The sequence below is a fragment of the Carassius gibelio genome, chromosome B14, assembly GCF_023724105.1.
Source record: "Carassius gibelio isolate Cgi1373 ecotype wild population from Czech Republic chromosome B14, carGib1.2-hapl.c, whole genome shotgun sequence".
Taxonomy (NCBI): domain Eukaryota; kingdom Metazoa; phylum Chordata; class Actinopteri; order Cypriniformes; family Cyprinidae; genus Carassius; species Carassius gibelio.
This window is the reverse complement of record NC_068409.1, coordinates 10,727,340-10,753,598: the sequence shown is the minus strand read 5'-3', so window position 1 is coordinate 10,753,598 and position 26,259 is coordinate 10,727,340. Positions and strand designations below refer to the sequence as shown.

The 26,259-nt window shown below is 37.8% G+C and overlaps 1 protein-coding gene across 2 annotated transcripts in view; it reads right to left on the bottom strand.

Moving 5' to 3' along the window:
• Positions 1–7,693, bottom strand: part of trpc3 (transient receptor potential cation channel, subfamily C, member 3) — a 31,958-nt gene extending 24,265 nt beyond the window's left edge. For both annotated transcript variants that reach the window (XM_052575236.1, XM_052575237.1), the window contains exons 1-2: positions 7,407–7,693; positions 254–1,019 (exon numbers count right to left, since the gene is read on the bottom strand). In XM_052575236.1, coding sequence (XP_052431196.1) covers positions 254–1,019; positions 7,407–7,573 — 933 coding nt within the window. In that variant the 5' untranslated portion in view covers positions 7,574–7,693. The remainder of the gene's footprint in view (positions 1–253; positions 1,020–7,406) is intronic.
• Between the last annotated feature and the right edge of the window lie 18,566 nt (positions 7,694–26,259).

Genomic DNA, 26,259 nt, shown 5'->3' with positions numbered 1-26,259 from the left:
AAACTATTATGCAAAATATTTAAGAAAAATATGTCTGCTGTAGTATCAAAACATTCAGAAACACTTAAAAAAAACAGTGCAACTAATTCACTCATATTTAAAAGTGGTTGTGACTTCCAAAACTCTGCAGTGTACACAGCCAATAAAGAAAAACGATTATGCAAAACAAACTAAAACATTCAAAACAAATAAAAAGCCATTAAAGCAAAAACAAAAGCATATTAATCCAGTCCCTCAGTGGCGCCCATCCTACCTTAAACTCTTTCTCGATGTTGGCGAGTTTGGCGAGTTCATTGCTCAGCTCCAGCGCGGTCAGTACCGGGTCTTCGCTGGACAGAGAGAGATACGCCGGACTGGCCAGTCCACGGTACGCATTTATCCTGGAGCGCGAGTGACTGAATGAATCCTTCCTCTGCTTCTCCGTGCAGTCGGCGCATTTGCAGAAGTAGTCATGTGGCCGCTCTATCCTGGCTCCCTTCAACAGCAGCATGTGCACAACCTCGTATTTCTGGCAGTGGGCAGCCAGGATGATAGGTGTGATATCGGGCGAGAACCGTGTGCCGTCCTCGTCGTAGGAGTAGAAGTCGTCGTCTTGTAGCTCACAGGGGCTGCGGGTGAGTCGTTCGCCTCCCGCAAAGGATGGATGTCCCAGCAGTGCCTCCACAATACGCACATAACCTTTTGAAATCGCCAGCAGGAGCGCATCCCCGACACGGGCCAGGTTGTCTCGCCGCAGGAGCAGCTCGGTGACCTCCAGGTGTTCGTTACCGACGGCCAGCTGTAGCCCATTCTGTCCCATGTAGTCGACACAGTTCACGTTGAGTGTGGATGATTCTTCCAGCATCTTCCGGACCACTGGGATGTTCCCATACTCGGCTGCGTCCAGAAAGCGCTCTTCCTCTGCCGTAAGGCTGCTGCCACGGGCATTGAACATGAACGCCGGTCCACGAACAGCCTGTCTGCGGCCCTTTTCTCGTGGTAGGGTCATCCTGCGATGGGGGAAGCTATCCGAAGATTTCCTGCAATTGAAAAAGAGATGGAGTTTTTACCATACATTATTCAAGCTCAAGTGGAAGTTACTTTTTTCTGCACTTGGTTGCTTGATTATATCTCATGCCTTTGACAAATAGCCAACAATCTGACTTTCTCACTGAGAGCTGGGAAGTGGTGTAGCTATCATCAGGTTCGTGATCCCACTGGTACAGATAGCAGAAGGTGATTCGGGACAGACGGTCCTGCTAAAGGCGAGATCACCCTCTGGCTTTTAATAGCCTTTTAATGAAACTCAACAGATGCCACAATCACATGACAGGTGAGTGTCTTATTGAAGTGACACCTGTGAATAGAGTTAATTTCCCTCATTTGGATGGGTAATACATTTAATAATTGTAATAATATTGGGCCTTGTAGCTATAGTTTACAAACTCCTGGCATCTTCAGGCATCATGGCATTGGCACTCATTCAAAAGATGCTTATATTCAAGTTTCCTCTATATTCCTATCTACATGCTCTACAATTTAATTAGTATAAAAAAAAACATCAAAACATTTTGGGCAATTGACCGTTTGTAAAGAGCTTGATTGACAGGCGATCTGACCAATCAGAACGTGGATATTATGTGCCGCCGCTGCTTTACGCCATCTTGCCCATCTATGGCCGTTCTCCATAGAGATCCATGTTTAAACAGGGTAAAACAGATCGACCAAAAAACTTTCTTAAAGTCCCATGAACTTCACCCCTATCAGGAGCAGTATATGTACAAGTGAGGTGCTCTCATCTGTTTTCAATGCAGCTAACCTTGGGTCGCTTTATGCCAACTTCCCACTCATTAAAGGGATAGTTCACCCAAAAATGAACATTTTATGTTTATCTGCTTACCCCCAGGGCATCCAAGATGTAGGTGACTTTGTTTTTTCAGTAGAACACAGACAGAGATTTTTAACACAAACCATTGCAGTCTGTCAGTCTTATAATCAATGTGAATGGGAATCACAGCTTAAACCTACAATAATAATAATTTTTTTTTTTAAACATACACAAACAAAACCAAATTAAACCCTGTGGCTCATGACAACACATTGATGTGTCAAGACACAAAACGATCGGTCTGTTTAAGAAACGGAGCAGTTTTCATATCGTTTTTTTACCTCTGATTCATGCAATGTGCAAACAGTTCGAACTCTCCTGAACCTGTCCTCCTAAGCCTGTTCTCAATCAGGTGCGTCTTGCAAACGAATGCCCCTTTATGATTTTGATACTTGCTACATGCTCTAATGCATTATTAGGCTACTGTAAGGTGGTTGTTTCTGTGGCCACAAAAATATCCTTTCTTAGAGTTTATATGAAATTACACTAAATGTTAGCTGGCCGAACAGATTAGTCGATGGCAATTTAATACTGCTACAGTTACTACTGGCACTCATATAAATAATTGTAATTAATCATAATCAATTATAATTATTTATATATATTTCCCTTTTGAGCTAATTTGCTACAGTCTCTTTTAAAACGAAAGAAATACAACGAATGGCTCGTTTGGACTACGACATTGTTTTCCAGGTTTTGAGATGTCACAAAGTGGCACATTTGTATATCCTTAAAACAATTCCTATCTAAGGAAATTCGAATGATTTGGGGGTGAGGAGGGACGAGGTCGTGTTTAGAATGCTTGGATGAGTGCATCAGACAAGATGACGACGTAGAAGGAGAAGTGCTTCAGTTTTCACAAGTTATTACACATGCACATTTATAATTATGTATGTTACAATTATGAAAATGTTTTTATAAATTGCTGACAGTACAATACTGGACAATGATGAAATCTGCAGAATTTAAACTTCAATTATAAGACTACAGTGTTTTTCATACATTGATTTCATACATATGGCGCCTGCCATAATATCAAAACTGACCACCACAAATAGATTTTCCAAAAGGCTTTGACTTCGTTAAATAATTTTCCATGTTTTTTCTGACAAAGCAGAGTTTGTGAGTAGAGCACTGCATTGTGTACAGCCGTTACCGGGACACCTCTATCTCTATCGCTGCAAATAGAGTGTAAGTCTGTGGGAAACACTGGAGGTGTGGGAGGGAACTCCAGAATGGAGTGGGAGACCCAGAATGGGGCATGGCTTCTTCCCATTGACAAAAAGGCACGTGACACACATACACAATTGTTTTCTCCCAATCCACAGCTGATTTGAAAGATTTTATTAATTGTGTCAATCACAGTGTTGAGTTCCACCTTTCGAGCCTCAGGACACCACCGTTGGCTAAAACAAAGTGACAGAGTAAAATATTTCCCCCTGCGCTGCACAGAGACGGCTTGTGGAAGGGCTCTGCTCTTACAGAGTATATTTATTCATATAGCATATTGTATTTTATATCAATTAGAAACAATGTTTCATTTATAAAGTTTTATTTTGAAATGTAAATTGGCTGAAGCCAGAGTTGGAGTTCACGCCCCATTTTGGAGATCTGTAGTTATACCTACTTGGAAACATTAGACTATGGTATAAATCAATTCAAATGTATTATAGTTTCACTGCAATTCATGTTATAATGTTAGAATTTAAGAACAATAAATCCCTGTTTTGCTTCAACCCTAATCAAAAGCACCTGAACAAGCTAATCAAGGTCGGAATGGTTAGCAGGAAGCTACAAACAGGTAAGTTTTAATTAGGCCACCTCTGTTCTAGTACAACCCCTAAACAAAATCGCATGATAGGTCCCCTTTAAACTTGAAAAATGGTGGGTTCCATGGTTGAAATAAAAAAACTTTCTGATGTTTATTCATATTCATTTCGTGCTTGGTAAATATGAAAAGATGATCGGTTCACGTGTTTGAACTGAGGCAATAGTGAACTGTCATGACACATTAAAGAGTCACAAAATGGTATTTATTGTTTGAATTTCTTAAAAAAGGACAATTAAAAGCTGAGAGTCCTGAGACCTTGTTTCACACCAGAAGTAACCTGTTCTGTCTTCTCTGTTGGTGTTTTGTCAGTTTCCTCTTTGCTCTGCTATGTATTTTTCACTGCGTGAGAACATGAAGTGTGGTGTTAGCGAAGCCACTAGAAGGCAAGCCTGCAACCATTAGCCGAAAAGCTTAACGGCTAAAGCTAACACTTCCGGTCTGGTAGTACATGGGAAAGGAGACCAGAGGCCATTTTTTTTTAATGGATGTCAATGGAGGAGAGACTTCACTACACAAAATAAATAGCTTTTTAGAGGAAATGGCTTATCATTTAATGAATCGACAAGCTATCTGCTAATCTTTACACTTAACAATACTCCTATGGTATCCATAAACGACAACTAAGTGTCGCACAACTCTGTGATTGATTATTAAGGGACACGTTATACAAGTTAGCCATTGCGCTTTCTCCAGTAGTAAGAAATATATACCCTCTCATCTCCTTATAGTAAGACAGTCTCGGGTGTAAGAGCGGCATTGTTTGTCGGGAATGGCAACAGTACCTAAGGAGGACGGATCTTTGCGATTGGTTGAGAATGAGGCACTGGAATTTTGTCCTAATTGCAAAACTTATTCTAAGAGGAGTTTCTCACATTTTGAACAATGATTTTCCTTGACTTTTTTAGTCATTCATGATTAGTGATGTATTTTTTTTCTTTTCTTTATAATAATTATAGAGACTGCACTCACAGAGAGCAATTACTTCGGAGCAAAGCATGGCTGGAAAATGTTAACATGTTTACTAAGCCATATTCATGCTGTATTATATTAAATAAATATTTTGCAGTCAGCAAAAGTCATAAACACATGAAAATAAAATCAGAAATTAAAACCCATAGGCAAATCAAATTGTATTATTCTTTACTCTTATAAAAACAAACTCATTCAAGACATCAAAGGACTTCAGCACAAATTTACTACATGCATTACCTGGTGATACATTAGGGAGTAAATGAACACAGAATGAGTTTGTTTAATTTAAAGGCTGAATTTATAGTCTGAAGCAAGATGGACCCGGTCTATACTGCAGGATTTACTTGAGCAGGGAAATTAATTTCACACAGCCCAGGTCCCTGGAGCTTCAGATGCCCACGTCACCAGAGGCCAGAAGCATTCAACTCGAAACTCTCCATGCAGACACTTCCATGCCAGTTCAATAAGCGCAAAGAGCTTGGCCTCCGCTAAAACCCCTCAACTAGCAAAACACAGGACATGACTTGAATCTTGAAGGTATTAATAAGTTTAAATTTCCTACTGCATATGTAGTAACCAAAAATATCAAACTCCCTTATATTGAGCTTTTATGAGATTTTACAGGATTTGTAAGATTTACATTACATTTTATTGTTTTGTCAGATGCTTTTATCCTGAATTGAACTTATATATTTCACCTGTATTCCATGAATATTATGATAAAATAAATATCATTTATTTTGTTATTTTAATGTTAAAAGTGGACATATCATGTGGAACACCTTTTAAAGAATAATGGCAAGATTTAATAACAGCTTGCGCCAGCACAAACCATCTTTTGGCATTAAAAGACTGCTGTCTAAAGACATGCAGTGAAGAATTAGCAGTGAAAAGGCATTGCAACTCACCTTATTGAATATACATATGTAGGACTTTCCCTTTCAGATGCAAAATTTATGGGAGGAGAGTACTAATACAATGTGATTTACTAATATTTACGCTAGTCAAATTAATGGTATAAATTGCACCATTATTTAATGCCCCAAAAAAGCACGTCTTAAAGTCTTAGTTCACCCAAACGAACATTAGACCATGTTTTACTCACCCTCAAGGCATCTTATGTGTATATGACTTTCATCTTTCAGATGAATCCAATCAGAGTTGTATTCTTAAATTATTTCAAGCTTTATAATGGAATGGGCAGGTGTTAGTCAAATAAAGCGCATCTATCTATAATAAAATGTGCCTCACATGGCTCCAGTGGGTGAATAAAGTCCTTCTGTAGCGAATCAGTGTGGTTTCTATATATATATTTAAAATGATGTTTTCAGTAATTTCCACTAACTTCCACTAAAAGGTTAGCCGTGGTGAAAAATAAATTTAACCAAAGGGATCAGAAAATCCTTATTAGGTCAAAACACATTCAGAGAAAATACACTGAAGCAGAAAATGTGGACTGAAGCTATTTCTATTCCTCTCATTAAAACACCCTCTCCATTATTGTGAAAAATGGATCGATTGGCATAAATTATGCAGCTCCTTGTTAATCAGGGACAAAAGTGAGAGTATAAAATGCTTGAAATGTTAAAATGTGCCTGTGACGTGCACATGTTCATCAATGCACAGCAATGCTTCATATAGACGTGCATAATCAAGATAGAGGAAGACTATCTGTCATTATGCAGGACACAGCTCTATTTATTCAGAAAGAACATGCTGTCTTTGGATATTTCAGAGTCTGGACACTACTAGAGTCTATCCACCACTAATGACATGCATCACTCACACAAATGAACATTTTGACGAAGTGATGTGTTGAAAGAGCATTTCCAGTTCTGAATTAATTATGTAGATCCTGAAAAGTACATATCTATATATACATATCAAGTATTTATTTATTAATTTTTTTTTTCTTTTTTTTTTTTTTTACAAAATAATTGTAATTCATGCTGTTATTTTAATTATCAACAGTGGACACATCATGTGGACAATTCATTTTACAAACATGAGATGGTAAAATAAATTCATTCCTGGTCATGTAAGTTCAAAATCAGTATGTGTATAGTGTTTGCTACTAATCAGCTATACGTCATGCTTGTCATACTTCTTCATTTCAGGCAGGAATTACATATTTTAAAATAAATAAATAAATAAACTGCTAATAGTTTGTACACAATAAAGACGGGGGCGGTTGATGCTTATATTACTTTTTGTTTACATTATGTTTAAAAATATATCTTGTGAGAAAGACATTTTCTGACAATCATTAGCTCACGTATGGAGACAAATACAGTAAACCCACACTCATACATTAATCTTCAGTGGAGAAATGATCTTCCACTAGGTGTCGCTTCAGGCTTCATTTATCACAGCTTTTATTAGAAAATAAAAATAAACTGTATTTTACGTTGCTTAGCATTTCAGTCCCAAGTTATTAATGACAGATGTTTGCAGAAGAGGTTCAACAGGACTATTTCAACTGGAACAACATATTTGATGTAGGCTATTTTAACAATAATAATAATAATAATAATAATAAAAAACACATTTAAGAGATGACTATTAAAACGTATAGCCTATTTTAAGCTCAGAGAAATATACATAAATATTCTTTATTACACTTTTCATATAATTGCAATGATGTATTCTGTCCTTGCGTGTTATGTTTCATTTCACTACTTTATCACTGAAATCCAAGACAGTGGTGTGAGTTTGTAGAGTTGTATGAACACTCACATGTTGTACCGGTTATATCCCGATGAATCCCTGCCCGTCTTTCCCTGACCGGATTTCAGGTAATGTGCGTCCACACCGCCGTTCTCCTCTTTCCAGCACTGCTCATCTTCATCCTCAGAAAAAGACACTCTTTTCTGGTATTTGGATCCTCTGCCTTTCATGGACATCCAGACAGCGGCAGTGAGAGCTGCTCCGGGACTCACTGCAGGTGATGCTCTGACTCCAGCATCAGGATCGGCGTGTGTGTGTGTGTGTGTGTGTGTGTGTGTGGCGTGAGAGATGAGAACAGCAGGAGACTGAGAGGAGAGCCCAGCAGCCCTGCCCACATCCAGAAGCCCTCATTATTAACAAGACAAGCAGAGGCCACAGGGTTTGTCTGATAAATTTATTATTTTGCACGGGTTCACTTTTAGAGAATGAACATTTTCAAATAGTTTAGAAAAATTGTACAAAAATTTAAAGTGTTATGAGAAAATACCACAATGCTAAACTATACTATACTATATAAAATAATACTAAATTATTTCAGTAAAGATATATACATATATTTAGCATACAATTTAAATATTTTACATACACACGCACGCACACACACATACACACACATAATATGGTTTCATGAAACTCTAGACATACTGACATCATTTTTCACATGGTGCAGCTGATTGGTTTCTTTTGCATTAGCAGCTAATGAGCTTGCTGCCAAACATTGAAATACTTGGTTAGTGTCTGCAGTGCACTTCATAAACCCTCCACCTTCCCCAGCTCCACCTGTATAGATCTGCTACTGCAGCGGTTCCCAATCCCAGTCCCCTGCTCTGCATATTTTGCCTATCTCTTTTAGTTAACACATCTGATTCTGATAACCAGCTCGTTAGAAGAAAGCTACGTGCATAAACTGTGTTTTGACTGATATGATTCCTATTCAGTGTTCATTGCTCCCTATTCCCTGAGCAGGGGAAATCCGTTTAAGTTTTCTTCTCTTCAGAACCATCAATGAATTTGCACGGCGCCGTTGCCTGCAGTGTTTTTAGACAAGTGTGACATCATATACCTCTGTAAATAAATACAATTTAAATTCACATCTTGCATACTTAAATGCCTTCTCAATGGAACATATACACTTGTTTCGAACTGTAATCATGGCGCAAAATCTCAGCGATAAAAATATAGAGAAAACACATATAAGTGATAGAATAACTGTTTTATTGCAAATATTTTAGTAAAATGAATACTTTGATAATCCAGTCTGATTTTTAGGTATCAGTTATCAAGAAGATTCTATATGTCCTCAGACATTTTTTGAGTTAATGGATCAACACACAAGGAAACTGATTACACAAGAGAAAGCCTGTGGACATCTTGATCGATAGCAGCGTTGACAGACAATTACAGGTGAAAAGGTTGTTTGGCTGTGTACTTTGACAAGCCTCTTCATATGAATTTGATTATCAAAAGGGCAAAGATCAAGCCAATCAATAATTGTTTTAGTGATTTCACAATTAAATGAGGTGGTTTGCCTTCTCACTTTGAAAAGAATACCACATGGGAAACCGTTAGGTGCTTTTCTGTGTGTACAGTCATCAGAAGTGCTCTCCAAACTAAATTACTGTAGGTTTGGGAATTACAGATAATCATAATTATGCTGAACAGTTGACTAAATTTGGATAAAGCTCAGCATCTGTCACTGGCATACAACAATCCTTTGGGAAAAGACTGAGCTAATTTAGTCACTAACCAAAGATACGTTCAAAATAAAAAAAGATATTAGAATCGGACTGAAAATTTCACTAAGCATATCCTCTGCAGACTTACATGAGTACAATGTTTATCACAAGATGATCTGCTTTCAAATGTCATGTCACATTACCTGGCCTTTTCACATTTATCTCAATGATACCAGAGCAGAACCTACAGAAGGTCACTTGCGAACACAGGAAATGTCATTTGTTGCTTGTGACTCAGAGGTGGAGTGTGAATTTACAGTAATGAAGAGCTCTTGGTTCTCCATCATGACAACCAGAGAACGGGGCCTGATTCTCATGATCAAAGAATACTCCATATGTTTTCTTCTAAGAACAGAAGAACATTTAATGTCCCGCTGTATTACCAGCCTCTTGTACTGAGTAGAAGACACAGATGCACTTAAGCAGAATTGAATAGATGTTCAGTCAATATGAAGCGCAGTGTGTGGCCTCGTTGACAAACCTTCAGGTGTCAATGTTGAGTGAAAAACAAAAGGACCCCAAGTGACATGGAGATTTAACAAGACCAGAACATATTATTATTTTGAGAGATTTTAATGTTTCAAAAGCCTCAAAGGAAGGTTCAAGTGGAAACAAGTAAAATACCAATTTTTTTTGTCATAAGGAATATCTCATACAATAAATTCACACTATTTTCCTTAGAGATTAAATGGAAGCTCACTCGGCGGCCATATTTCCAATGTCTCCAGGATCTTTTTCCAACCCGATCTCACAGCAATTCATACGTATTTTACAAGGTGGCTTATTCGTACGAGTGAGGTCGTACAAATTCGTACGAATAAGCCACCTCGTAAAATACGTACGAATTGGTCGTGAGATAGCATTGTCTTTTTCACATTTTTAGGGTTCTCAGAAGTGGAAAATTGTCATAGCTGAGTAAAGGTGGTGAATGGAAATGACTACAAACAGTCTATATATAAACTTTCTCCAAATAGCAAAAGAAAAATCCACAATAAAATGTTTGTGACTTTCCAAGAGACAAAAATAAATCAAGAGATTTATCAAACTGTGATGGTGAGTGACAATTAACCTTATTCATTGGTATTTGTATGCATGTGTGTGTTTGTGAACAGTAGCGCTGTTTTCTGTTTTCTCTCTGTCAGGAACTCAATCTACCTGAGGTGTTTCTGAAATCTCTGCATGTGGTCATTGCCATTTCCAGCCCATAGAGAAGGTGTTTAATTATTTCACCTGAACAGCACAGGGTTATCCAGATCAGAGGCTCCCGGGGCAGACGAAGCGGGTGAATGAGGGGCATCTGTTGAGATGGACTAACCTGCCCTGTCACTCTTTGGTTAAGTGATTTGAGGAAATAATCAATGCGCTTCATGGGCCAATGCAGAGCTCAGCTTCTCTAGAAGTAAACTAAATTGTAGCGTGTAGTCTGTAATGCTATATAACAATAAATGGCAGCTGTCACATATATTTTCTGTTCATCAATATTTCATGTTGTCACAGAGTCTATTCACCTTCCTGTTCTGTGGAACCAGGATGATTTACATATCACAGATCATTTACACACGCTTCTGCAAATTTACAGTCATGTGTTTTTTTTTTTTTTTTTGGGGCCAATGATGTATTTCATTTGTTTAAAAGTGAGTGTTTGTCACTAATTGCATATATCTTTGGCAACATCTACCTTAATGGCAACATGTTCACATGACAACACACAATAAAAAATCTATAGTTTTCCAATTTGGAAATCAGAATTATTAGGAAAAAGTATACATAACATTTACAAATACTGAGGATTATAAAAGGCATATACAATTTATGGAATTTACAAACACATAAACTACTTTGAAAAATTCGAAATTGTGTTTTCAACATTGATAAAAACAGGAAATGTTTCTTGAGCAGCATATTAGAATGATTTCTGAAGGATCATGTGACACTGTAGAAAATAAAGTTTATTTATAAGTCTGGCACTATACATTTATAATATATATTTATTACATTTGTCATTTCTTTTGACTGCAGTGCATTCATAGACTGTCCATAGTAAAGTTATGTTAAGGATACATGGACAATCTCTTGGAAGAATGCTTATCTAAACCCACAAATATGGGTTTAAGCACCATCTCACTATAATGTATCTAAAAATATTTTAATGAATTTCAGATTTTCATTATTAACCATCAGTGATGAATTGTGATAATGTCTCTTTCTCATGCAGTTGAATTCACTTCTAATTATAGGTTGGTTCCATTCAAAAACCTTGTCAAATTGGGTCCGCAATCAGTAATTCAGCTGAGCATTTGACATCAAACAGACAGTGATTGGTTCAGGCACCTGATTTTAACGCTCATATTTCCTTTTTTTAAGCTTATGCTGTTCCTAATCAGGAGAATATAAGGATATCCTGGCCAGTGTTTTCTATATAATGAATGTGAATGGCTCCAAAATGACAAAATAAATATCACTAAAGTCCCATAAAATTGAGTTTTATTAAGTCATGCAGTAAGCTTTTTTGAGGTATGAATCGATCAAAAGCAGTTATTCACCGATAATCTTCCCCTGCTCCTTTTACTGCAGTCAACAAATCAATAAAAGCAGATCTAACCTTCAGCAAAGGCAGTGCAAGACAAATGTTAGGCCATGTATCCAGTGGGACAGATTGATGCTTTTAGTTGTGTATATAGTCCTCCTGCCAGGGTCAGATGTGTGGGATTCCTGCCCCATGGCACTGGTCCAGGGAAATATTCTTGTGCAAACCTGAAGAATCAGAGAGATGTCCCTGTAGTTAAATTATGGTTCCTTCAGGAAAAAAGTACATAGTCTGGGACTCAACCTTGGCAGTGAAGTTAATAATTATCTGCCAATATAGATCTAATATCCACATTTAGTCAACAATAATAATAATAAAAAATAATAATAATTAAATGCTGTTTCATTTGAAGAAAAACTTTCAGTAAAAACAACTGAAATCACACTAATTATTTCATCAAAAATATCAGTGTTTTCAATTTCCCATCACCCACTTACTCTGAAGTACTGAACTTGTACTTCTGTCAGTTGAACAGGTTCTTCAGATGAAGAGGAGCAGCGCCGTGTCAAATGCTCAAGTGCTTCAACTCCTGAGAGTTAAAATTACCTGCTAATAATAAAACCCTTCAAATGTTCACAAAGCAAATGATTTGCAAATCCACAGAGTGACTAGCAAGTATCATAAACAGCCATACTGATTAATATTAGTTGGTGTTAGCCATTGACATCCATAGTATTGGTTTCTATATGGAAACCAGTGGCTACTGCATTGCAACTGTTTGGTTACCAACATTCTTCAAAATATCTTCTTTTGTCTTCAACAGAGGAGAGAAATTCATTCCGATTTGGAACAACATGAGGATGAGCAAATGATCAACGTTTAAGCAGAAATGCATTAAAAAAAATCGTTTGGTACAAGTGAAATAAATGGGTGAGTAGGTGCCTTATCATGTAAAGTTGTAAAAGTAATCACATGTATTGATTCCTGGTGTAGAATGGAGACAGAGCACATTAAACGCTATTGAATAATGATTCTAACATTGATTCTGAGTTCATATAATTGACATGCAGTGCTGCATCTGCAGACTGACTTTGTTTTATATCTGTTATCTAGCATCTGATATATCTAGGTTTAATGTTATAGATTTAAAGTGTGTTTAATGCCTCTGCAGACAGCATAGAACAACTGTAATGTAAGTGTGAATATAATTTTAGTATTGTGGAAGACATTGTATTGCAAGAGCAAGAGACAGTGCGTCATCACATCACAACGCTATTAGATCATATCTGCCTGAGGAAACACAATAGGAATTGCTTTCATTTTGGAAGTCACATTAAATTTGATTAAATGGTTCCTAGACTTTTGTTGTACAGTAGCAGTATACATAGGTAAACTAAAGCACATGCTTTGCTGTTTGCCAAAAGGATACGGTTATATTACGTCACAATTAAGTATTGAGCAATCACAATCATTCTTATGTAAGCTATCATTTACATTTAATTGTCACATTTAATTCAGTGCAATTTACAGATTTATGAATGATTTATGAGCAGAAGTACAAATTCCTTTTTTTCTTTAAGAATGAGGCGTAATAGATTTTCACCAGATTTTTTTCAAACAACCTGAATAAAGGCTGTAACAGAATTTGTAGTAAGGAATGAAGAGTTACTTTTAAAAGTAAAGCATTAGAATATTGCATTACTCACTAAAAAAGTAACTAATTACGTTACTAAGTTACTTTTTATAGAAAGTTATGCATTACATTACTTTTGCATTACTTTTTAATTATTTGAGCAGTGCTTGATTGTCTTTAATATAAAAAGTTATATTTATAGAAAATGTAAAAGCCCTTTCTCACCAAAAAGTTTAATGAATAAACTTCAGGCTGAAAGAAAAGTAAATCCACGTCTGTACAGCAGAACACAGGAGAAGAAGGTTCAACAGTCTTCAGCAATAAAAAAAAAACATTGAAGCACAACTGTTAGTTTATCAAAAGTAATTTTTGCTTATTAGTATAGTTGAACTGGATCATCAAAGGTCAGCAGCAAAGACATTGGTTAATAAAATGGGATTAGATACATTTGAGTTATTTAACATATTTAATTATTGTAGGTTTGCGTGATATTTTTGCATATAGAGTTTGCATATCACTTAATGTTTTAATTAATTTTGATGAATACTAAATCTGTTTTTTGGTTTTTTAAATGAATGCACATTCACATTTAATCTAGAACTACATCATGTTCACACAGAACACACAGTGCCTCTGTACTTCCGATTTCTCCCATAATGAGAAAATGAGTCGGTCAATAAATGGGGAAACAAAGTAACTAGCATGACTTTTTTGAAAAAGCAACTCAGATATTTTCTTGTAAATTAAAAAGTAATTTGTTACTTTACTAGTTACTTGAAAAAAGTAATCTAATTACGTAACTTGCATTACTTGTAATGCGTTACCCCCAACACTGATAGCGGCTCACCACACAGAGCAGCCTTTATCTGGATGAAAGCCTGTTGGCACTGCTCCGTCCACTGGACCGGATCTGGGGCTTTCTTATTAGTGAGGTCAGGCAGCTGGCTGGGGAGGTCTGAATAATTAGGTACAAACCTTTTATAATATCCCACCAGCCCCAGGAACTGCCTCACCTCCTTTTTGGTATTGGGTCTCCGACAGGTCGCATCTACTGCGGTCTTACTAATTTGGGGATGCTGTCCATGACCCAATTGGAAGCCCAGATACCTGACCTCCATGTGCCCAATTGCACACTTCTTCGGGTTAGCTGTTAGCTGGACACTCTCAGTGCTCACAGCCGGGATGCATCATATGATGCTGCCAATCCTGACTGTAAATGATGTTGTCATCCAAACAAGCAGCAGCACAGGCAGTATGCGGTCGGAGGATTCTGAGATGCTGAAAGGTGGCCGGTGCCCTGAACAACCCAAAAAGCAGCATAACAAATTATTTTCTTTGGATAAGGGCGATAAGGGGATCTGCCAGGGAAGTCTAGTGTCAAGTAAGGGTGTACTCACACTAGGCACGGTTGCCATGAACCGGGCCCGAGTACGATTGTCCCGCCTCCCCACTCCCCCTCTGGCCTGCACTCACATAAATAGGGTTTCAGCATTCGTCATTATGGTGCGACGGTTTCGGGATAAACCGGAAGAGCGGCGCTCTCTGAACACAATGGAGTCCATCGCTCTGTTTTCTTTGTGGATCATTTTGTGCGTTTGGTCAGCCCTCTCACAGCCTGTTGTTAAACAGATGTGTCACCTTAGTGGCGCGAAAATTTTCACGTAATCGTGCTGCTCATATGAGGATGTTTGCAAGGTACCAGCTGAAGTGCAGCAAGGACTTTGCAGTTTTTAGTTTTTATGCGTTTTGCACCTCTGCCGTAGACCAAAGCGACCCTTTCCCTGCCATGTTGGTTTTGGAGCGTCGCAAAACCGTGACGCAACGCGTCCTTTTCAGTGCTCCGGCATGGTTAGCGCTCACACTGCATGCGAACCGTGCCCGAGTCCAGCTGAACGGTGCCCTGGCCCACCTCTTCCAAGCGAGCCCGTCCCTATGGCCAATCGAGCCGCGCCCAGGCACGGTTCGAAGCACTCACACTAGTCAAACAAACCGCGCTTTGGTGGTCAAACGCACTCGGGCACGGTTCAAACTGGCTAGTGTGAGTACACCCTAAAAATGAGCTGTACCCAGCCACTCAAGTCATTCATCAACCTGCAGAAATGGATAGGTGTCGAATTTCGAAACTACATTCACCTTACGGTAATCCACACAGAATCGTCCGTTTTAGGTACCAAGACTATCGGGCTCGGCCAATCAATGTGGGATTCTTTCACTACTACCATCTCTAACATCACTTCTAAATCAGACTGAACCACTTTCTTTTTTTGTTCTGGCAAATGATACAGCCGGCTGCACACTACCATGCCTGGCTTTTTTAGGAGGTTGAAATGGTAGATTTGATGTGACCCGCTCCTGTCCGTCTGATTTACTTTATAATTGAGATCTCCCACTCACAGTGTGACCTCGAAGGGTCCTTGCCACTCGGCAAGTTATTTAGAGTTATATGTTTGGAGCAATACAAGCACTTTATCTCCCGGTGCAAAATCACATAATCTGGTTCCCCAATTGTACAGCCAATTTTGTTTTCACTATCCGAAGGCCCCTCCTACCAAGCCTGACAATTTGTAAAGCTCATGTAATGTACATGACATACATGGCTGAAGGAGCTAGGGGTGCTGAGGGTGCTGCAGCCCGGTCCAAGATTTTCCATCGCCAAGATACTTAATTTTTGTGATAGTTTTGTGATTAATTATTTATTAAACTGACCATAAATATAGCCTAAAGCAGTTGTATTTTTCTTGGGTGCCTCACGCCGCACATCCCTATTTCTCCCCTTCACAATGACAGAATATCATGTAAAATGCTTTTACATTATCAAAGATTATCACTGAATTCAGTCTAGCATGACTGTAAGCAAACTATAAATTACTGTAACTCACAAATTGTAAGTTATAATCAGTGATGTTGCCTGCAGTATATGATGAATTAATCTCTTAATTACGTTGCATGTACATTTGCATTTTGTTGTTTCTGATGAGAGAATTCGCCAAAGTGGACTGACCGATTATTTTGCTTATCATCGATGTTAATATTTAGTAAAATATCCTTAAATAGAAATAGAAAAAAAATATTGAACTAAATAAAAAACTGCCTCCGGGTTATCGTGTTGCATAATCCACTTGATCTAATGCAATGCGATGCCCCTGTACATACCAGTTTTCTAGGAGGGAACCTGCATGAGACGAAGAGGGCACAACAGCGCTTTTGGGGAGACCGGGGGATTCACTAATTGACATTCATGACATGCCGCACACCACCTGTGCACATTCTTGTGAATGCCTGGCCAAAAGAATTGTGTCATTACACGGTTTACATTGCTGCCTGTCCCAAATGGCCTGCCATTGGATTACAATGAGCTGCCTGGAAAAGCATTTCCCAACGGCTTTTAGGTACAAACAACTGAGTTGTATCTTGTCTTGCCTTGGATCACTCGATACAACCTATCTTTTAAAATAGCAAAATAGGGATAAGAAGGATGCTGTGTTGATTGGAGAGGCTGCCTGTCAATGGAGACCCGTTCAATTGCATTTTTCAGCATTACATCCCGAGACTGCTCCAGGGGAAGACAACCTGCTAATAAGGAAACTGCTTTGCTCCTGCAAACAAAGGCCTTTATTCACCTCCAGGCCAGGAGCCATGTGAAGCATGTTTTATTATGGATGTGTGCACTTTATTTGACGTCTTTTGGACTATTAAAAAAAAAAAAGAAAACACCTGCCTACTCCCATTATAAAGATTGGAAGAGAAAGGATCATTTTGAATATAAATCGAATTGGATTCGTATGAAAGAAGAAAGTTATATACACATAGGGTGCCTTGAGGGTGAGTAAAACAATGGCTAATTTTAATTTTTGGTTGAACTAACCCTTTAATTTAACATTTGCCTCAGCAAACACTGTTGTCAGCAGTAGGAGTCTCTCGCATGAATGTGGCATTTTCCTTGTAAGAATTTATGGCAATTACACAATCTTTGCAACCAGAGTAATTGGCTGTCTGCAGTTTTCAAAAGGCTGCAGAACTGGGTTTTTCTATTTGACACAGAGTAAAAGCCTCATTTCAGTTTCAAGACAGGAAAAGTATTTTCAGCACCGTTATTAACTCAATTATGCATTGATGCTTCTGTAAACAAAACAACTGTAAACTTCCAGGCCACAAATGTCATTTTTTCTAAATGTTTCAGGGAACATAAAAAAAGGATGAATTGCGTATTAAATTACATTATTGGCATTACAAAGTAATATTTATTAACAATAATTTAATATTTAAATAAAATATTAAACAAAAAACATTTAACATTAATTTTATTCGACTACTACTATTACTAACAATTACATATTACATCTACCTATTGCATTTAATTGTACATGTGAATTCAAAAAAGTTGGATGTAAAAGGGTTAGTTCACCCAATAATCAAAATTATGTCATTAAAGCTGCGGTAGGTAACTTTTGACGCTCTATCGGGTAATAAACAGAATTGCTTGCGTCTTGTGGAAGAGCATCTTCTCTCTGTTTATGTCTATGAAGAATCATAAAGGTACTGGGTTACTCCGCCGCGGTACCCCCGAAGCAATCTAAAATAGTCCGAATATAAACACTTATTATAGGTGCACCCTAGTGATTCAGGACAAGCTAAAAATACGGTTTGGAAAATGGATTCATGGTTTACTCGCTTATTATATACATTTTTCTACATTTTGAACACAAACAAAGTTACGGACCGCAGCTCTGATTGGTTATTTTTTACCGGGAGCGATGGATTTCTGCAAATGGCAATAGGACACTGGGAGGAGCCAGAGGAGCTTGATTTTTTCACAGATTAGCTGTCTCATATTCTGCTGTCAGGACATAATGACAGGTTTAACAAATATGTAAATAATATATTTTTACAAAAGTTACCTACTGCAGCTTTAATAACTCACCCTCATGTTGTTCCAAACCCGTAAAACCTCCGTTCATCTTCGGAACACAGTTTGAGATATTTTAGATTTAGTCCGAGAGCTGTCAGTCCCTCCATTGAAGCTGTGTGTAAGGTATACTGTACATGTCCAGAAAGGTAAGAAAAACATCATCAAAGTAGTCCATGTGACATCAGAGGGTCAGTTAGAATTTTTTGAAGCACCGAAAAATACATTTTGGTCCAAAAATAGCAAAAACTACGACTTTATTCAGCATTGTCTTCTCTTCCGTGTCTGTTGTGAGAGAGTTCAAAACACAACAGTTCAATGATATCCGGTTCGCGAACGAATCATTCGACGTAACCGAATCTTCTTGAACCAGTTCACCAAATCGAACTGAATCATTTAAAACGGTGTCTCCAATAAATTACTCCACAAATTACTTAAACAGTTAACTTTTTCAATGTGACTGACACTCCCTCTGAGTTAAAACAAACCAATATCCCGGAGTAATTCATTTAGTCAAACAGTACACTGACTGAACTGATGTGAAGAGAGAAATGAAGATGAACACCGAGCCGAGCCAGATAATGAACAAAAGATGGACTCGTTCTTGAGTCAAGTCCGTGTGACATCACACTGTCGGAGCCCCCTCACATGATTGTTTGATTGACAGCAACATTTCAGCACAGACTGGACTTGTGTCTTACCTCAGACCGCCCTACGTGAGCCGTCATCAGTCCGAGATGCAGACAAGCTTTACTCCTAAGTGATTGAGGTGTTTCGTTGTTGGATGTAATAATGAACATAGCAGTAGTCATTTACTCCCGAGATCTGAGGTTCTGAAGGGAATGCGCCCTTGATCTACTTAAATGCGTTTATGTTCACGTGAATCATTCATGATCAAGCATCACCTACAGAAGCATTGAGTATAATTTATTTAAATGAATCATTGCAAATCTCCTAATAATGTGCTAACTAGCAAGTTTCACTATGGATGTGGCTAAAGTAAAGAGTCTCAGAAAGCAGATCTTAAGAAAGGGGCGGGGTCAGCAGAGCTCATTAGCATTAAAGGAGAATTTCACAAACCAGCGTGTTTTGAAAAGAGCTGTTTTTTTACAGTGTAAAAAATTTTGTTTTTTACACTACCATTGAGAAATTTTAAACAAACTATGTTACAGACTTTTCATTAAGACCCTAAAGAATCATATTAACCTGTGGAAAATGGGCATTATATGACCCCTTTAAAACTGATGCACTGGCCTACCCTTAGAAAACCTCAAGATTGAAGCCTTTATTGGTTGATTGGTCATCTCTATGGGGTGATAAACTTGATCCCCTTGCAAGAATTAATTTTTAATAAGCTTAGCTGGTATGACGCAGAAAACTAACAAAATAAAAGTGACACTGAGCAAGGGAGTATTTCGTAGAGAAAGAGAGAGAGTAAATATATCCTAAGAAACACTTGCTCATTAAGGACACGTCCCTATGGCAGGCACAGTCATTAAGAGCTTTCACACGGAGAGCAGGACAAACTCATGTCACAGCGCTATAATCCGCTCAGTAGCCTCTGATGAATGAACTTACAGATGAACTGGAAACTATGTTCAATGGAACTGTGAATGTGTGAAGATGTAAACTGCACATTTAACATAAATTTTATTGAACTTTCTGAGAAGGAAAAAACTGAAAGATTCCCTCTTTAGTGTTTTTGTGCTGTATGTTTTAAGCAAACACTGATTAAGCAAACACAGGCAATTACTCTAAAAGCGGCACATTTACCAGAAAGATGCATCACCTCATTTAGTTAAAAGATAAATGAATCTAAAAATGAACATTCTGTCATAATTTACTCATGTCCTTCAAAACATGTGTCTTTGTTTCTTCAATGAAAAGTGGTTTTCTGTTTCTGATGAGATACACCCTATATTGGCAGCTGGCTGGTAATTTATTCTGCAAATAAAAGTGTCTGATCATTAGAAGAGTTAACGAGAAAAAATAATATCGAGCTGGTGTGCGTTTTCCAAAACCATAACTTAGTTAGCAACTTTGTTGGTTGCAATGCAATTTCCCATTGCCAACCAAGTTGCTAACAGGTTAGCAACTATGGTTTTGGGAAACACATCAATGGTCAGTATACTCTTGACCATGTCACATGAACAACATGAAACTTTCACAAAATGATTCATTTTTTAGTGTAAACCTTTTTAATGAAGACAAAAATACTTCTTCTTTAAAACCATTTGATGAAAACATCTTCATATTAGCTAATCATAAATCTCTTACCAATTAAAAGACATTTTCTTAGCAGTACAATATAAACTGATGTATGAATATATGAATAAGCATTTGCAATATGCAAAGTAGTCTATCAGTATTTATAAATTAAGTACATCATGTACAGTGTTACAGCATGTGTAGTGCTATCAATTAATATAGTATAGTATACTGATTTTGTGCTATCAATTAGTTATTATTGGTATGAACGTGCCTTTAACTTAAAACTTTTAAATGAGTAAAAAATTAGATAACAAAATCTACCTGAAATGTTCATACTAATAAGACTTTATATGATGTAATTATGACATCAGAAGTCAAAATTATGATATACTAAGTCATGATCATGAGATAAAAAACAAAATTATGAAACAAGTCTATTATGAGATAAAAAGGCTAAATTATGGCAAAAAGTCAATTATGAGAGGAAGTCAAAATTATATTTCATGTTTTAAATGTAACTATGGTATACAGAATTTTGAGGTAGAGAGGCAAATACTATCTATAGAATCATGTTTACTTAGTGTCTCATACTTAAAAATCATGTATGTCATCTCATAATTATGTCATAATGTATCCCATAACTTATCATAATTTGAAACAAGATAAAAAATAGACAACTCCTGGAGATTTGGAGAGTGAAAAGTGGGCAATTTTCTCAGCCCAGACACATAAAAGAATATCAGAAACAGGTCAAGGGCAGTCGTCTTTTAAATAGACGCTATGTTCAGTGCTTCTCACTCATTCTCTTTCCCTCCCTTTCTGCCACTCTAAGAGAAAGAAAAGCCCTCACTTGCTCTTGTAAATGCTTTACATGAATCTCTTCAATAGGCAATCAACTCTTCCAGCCCTGTGGTGCATCCTTTCAATGAGTGGGGCGGAGTCTCTCTCTCGCATACTGGAGTGTGACAATGTTCAAATATATTAAGCTACGTTCAAACTATATTCCTATTGTGGCTTCTGAATACTCGTCAGGATCATCAGCTTATTTTAAATCACCTAATTAAGAGTTTTTTGTTTTTGTTATTTTTTTTAGTAGGTCCTGACATGAAGTAGTAGTGCAACATAAGCTTACGTATGGATATGTGTATTCATTCAGTGTGTCATGTATGGGTCTTATTAAACTATCAATTAGTTGATTTTATGCCATGAAATTTATATTGTGTTGAATATGGACTGCATGCAGAATTATATGAATAGTGATTTAGTCTTGTATTCATTTGTATCTCTCTGCTATGCCAGTGCAAACATGTGCTCTTTTTCCTGCCTTCAGCTTTGAAGTGGACATGTGCATGCTTGTGAAGATCAGACAGGTCTCAGAGTGCTTCTCTTCTACCAGACAGCTTTGATTTTCAGACTAAACAGCAGCCGCGTTCAAAAACCACCCCGGTTGAAAGTCTCAGAGCGAGTCAAGCTGCAGCGCTAGTGCTCTCGCTTTCCGACACATGCTATATGAGCAGTGTTTGTTTGAGGGGAACAAATGAGTCCCATAAGCATCAGATAGAGGCAGTTACAGATGGTCAGGAGCTGTTACACAAAATATACCAAGTCTTGACAGTTTTCAAAAGTGGAAAAGCTATAAAAAATTTTGACTTGGCTTTTAGTATATCATAATTACAAAATTTAAAGTCATAATTTTGACTTTTCATCTCATAATTATGACTTACCTAAGCCTTGCCCTTTCATGGCAGAAATCGGCTTCATAGAAATATGGAATTTCTTACATAGAAATTCCATATAGAAATTTAGATTGAAGTTGAAAAATTTCACAATTCAGGTTTCACAATGGGTTCAACTTTTTTATGGATCCACTACGTTGACCAACAGAAAGTTGCTGTCTCACCCTCACACAACATTCCTGATAGCATTGATACTTAAAAGTAACTACAACAGATTACACCAACAACGATTTACTAAGTCTACTTTTTTTTTTACGAACTTGCAGTGTACAAAATTAACTTTTTGAATGAAGATGCATTTTTTTGTCTTTGTTATAGTGTTACATTTTCAGCAGACTAGGGAAGTGTTGTAAATAAAAGAGGAGAAGATTTCTAAAAGGCTTGTTTTATATAACTGATATTTAGGGGTTGGCCTTTCCACCTCCATAATATGAACACAAATTTTTTATTACATAACCTGGCCAGTCTTTTATAAATGAGGCACTTTGGTGCTGATATAAACAGTAAAACAAGACTAAGATATATATAAGGAGAAGAGTTATTTTTCTGGCTGCAGAAGACAGGCAGTTGACAAAGCATTGACTGCAAGCATATATTATTTAGAAAACTAAATTAGACTAGAAAAAAATGCCTAGAAATCATGCTTGTCTTCCTACTCACCCATCTGGCAGACTGACTGATTGACTGAGAACAACATATTGTCTCTTGTCAAATGCAAACAGGTGCCTAATGAAAATTAATGCTCATTAAAGTACAAAATTATTGCACGGAGGGAAATTAAAGTTGGCACTGCAGACAAGTAAGATGCAAACCAAGGGTCAGAGGAACATGTGGTGTACAGTAAGGCTGGGAGATGTTCAGCCCTAAACACACTGCATGACTTTCGGCTCTCCCAGACAAAAGATTGGCATCGTGAAACAATCATGGTGATTTCTGTGATTGTGGCTATCTAATGACTATCAGCCTATGATACAGCATGATCATAGCATAGTGTGTTTACTGATACGATTAACATTTACTGACGAACCAATAAAAATGCAAAATAAAATACAATGTGACATGGCGCTAAAAACTAAAAATGCTTACCTCAAGCTATTATCCCTTCCTCTTTCGCTGCTTCCACTTTTTTCACATAAAACATATATAAAAAATACAACCGTTAAAGTGTGATTTATCAGGCACTTTTTGTTTACCACTAGCGCATGCTAATGACATTTTATTCATTTATAGTAACGTGCGTTTTAGCGTACGAGTCAACTGGTGTCCTCATCGTACAGTCTACACACGTTGCTTTAAACAAAACTGGACCTCCTTCATGAAAAAAAAGAGAGAAACATTAAACATGAGTAGAACGGATTTCTATCTAAATCATTCATTAAACTTAAGTAAACAGTAGCACTGGATTGAAAGTGAAAACAGGTGCAAGATTATAAAACTCATTAACACAATGGCATCCACTTTTGCCTGCACTGGATTCTGGTCAGGAGCTGGAACTTGCACTGGTCTTCTCTGTGCCAAACTTGGGATCAGAAGCTCTCTCTGGGGTGAATTCAGGAACAGAAGCACTCTCTTGGCTAAACTCGGGAACAGGAGCCCTCTCTGGGGTGAATTCAGGAACAAGAGCCCTCTCTGGGGTGAATTCAGGATAAGGAGCCCGCTCTGGGCTAAACTCGGGAACAGGAGCCCTCTCTGGGGTGAATTCAGGAACAGGAGCCCTCTCTGGGCTAAACTCGGGAACAGGAGCCCTCTCTGGGCTGAACACTGGAACAGGAGCCCTCTCTGGGGTGAATTTAGGAACAGAAGCACTCTCTGGGCTAAACTCGGGAACAGGGGCACTCTCTGGGCTAAACTCGGGAACAGGAGCCCTCTCTGGGCTAAACTCAGGAACAAGAGCCCTCTCTGGGGTGAATTCAGGAACAGAAGCACTCTCTGGGCTAAACTCGGGAACAAAAGCCCTCTCTGGGGTGAATTCAGGAACAGAAGCACTCTCTGGACTAAACTCAGGAACAGGAGCCCTCTCTGGGCTGAACACTGGATCAGGAGCCCTCTCTGGGCTAAACTTGGGAAAAGGAGCCCTCTCTAGGCTAGACTTGGGTACTAGAGCCATATTTGGGCTAGACTCTGGAACAGAAGCTCTCTTTTGGCCTAACTCGGGACTGGAGCCCTCTCTGAGCTAAACTCAGGAACATAAGCCTTCTCTTGCCACTGGTTGGGGGCTACAGCCTTCTCTTGACTCTGGTCAGGAAGTAGAGCCATCTCTCCACTCTGGTCAGATGCTTGAACTGATCTTGAGCTGTGTTCTGAGATGGGTGCATGGTCTGGATGAAATTCTTGTACTGAAGATAAACTTAGGAATCTCACTAGGAATTTATTAGTGAGAGTAGGCTCTCAGGAAGATTCGGGGATTAGAGTGAGTTCCTATTCAAACTCCGGGACTAGAACAGACTCGATTCAGAACTCTGAAACTGGATCGGACTCTGAACTCTGGGACTGGAGCAGACTCATAAAGGACTCTGAAATAGATTCTGGAACTGAAGTCAATCCTAGGACAAGCTTGGGAACTTGAGTAATTGCTGAATGCTTAGACTTTCTCTGTTTTTCTCTGGCCCGTTTTTTAGGAATGGGTTCTGGGTTAACAACTGGTTTGGAGTCTGAGACAGAAAAGCAGAAAGGCAGAAAAGATGATTCCGATGTCCAGGGAAGTGGAGGGTTTGATGGCAGGCTTAGGGCGAGCTGGAGTGTCCATATATCTTTGCAATGGACCGTATGAGTGCATTTTTGAACTTCAACAACGAAATCAGAACCATTAAGCCAAAGAATTAGATTTACAGACTCTGCTAAGGGTAAACACCCTCTACACCCCAACCCGCCTCCACATTGGGTACCAATGGTATGAATATTATATACAAAATAATAATGATTAGCAGCAGTTCAGAGTCAAGTGTCATGTTTGCAGTACAAAAGAACCATTTTCCATAATCGGTCCTTTAAGTTTGAATGACTCATAGTCTGAAAATTTAGAATGATGTGGCAAAAATATCTGAGTCATCTCAATAACACAAACCTACTTGTTACTTTATTTTATTATTGTTCATTTATTTTATTAAACTGGATAAATTATTAAACCTTTTTTGCTGTATGTGGTGTCATGATTTAAAAAAAACTAAGGTTTATTATTATATGTTCTTTTGGCATCTAATTTATTGTATACCTTTTAAATTGGCTTATTAAGACAACAGCAGCAGCAGCAGTACATTTATTTGAAATATATGTTTTCTTTTTGCATAACTCTGGGTCGTCTACACCAAGCTTCATTTCAATTTCTTTCTTGGAATTAAATGCTTCCTCTGAAACTTTAAAGTCTCTCCGCGAGCAATTGTATAGGTGCAGATATATTTGTAGCAGTTCAATTATTCGACACAGTGTATTTATTTTGCTAGTCACTTTAAGATGTTGTTCTCCTGCCTGGGGCATTGACTGAGTAGAAGTCAGATGTTAATTTAATTTACTCTAATTAAGAAAAGCAACAGTTTGGATTAGAGAACATTTAATTATGTGAAAAGAGCTCTAAACTATGTGGAAAAAGCTGCTGCACACTGAAATAGACCCTGAATGATATTTATTTAATACGTCAAATGCTTGTAAAGTCATGAAGCCTACACTCATGAACATTTTATGCTTAAAGCTTAGCCTTGAATAAATTATGTTTCTTATACTTCATTTAGCTGCTTTTTTCATTTTCTTTGCCTGTAGGATATGACAGAAATTAATATAACTCAAATAATTTACCTTTTCTGCCACTTTTTACCTTTTATATTATAACAGGGATTAAGAATAAAAGTTATGCATTGACTCGAAAGTATGCTGAAGACTTTTTATTAGTTTCTGTTGCCATGGTGAATCACAATTTTGGAGCTCTACTGATCATGGCTTTTTCGTGGTGCATGCGCTAAAGCCAAACTACTCAAGAGTCTATTGAACTAAATAGATTCAGCTGTTCTGAATCCGAGAACTCAGAGTTTACCATCTCAGAGTAAGACAACTCAGAGTTGGTTAAACTTCCTTATTGAAACAGGCCTTTGCCCTTGAGTGTGAAATTAACAGAACAAAAAT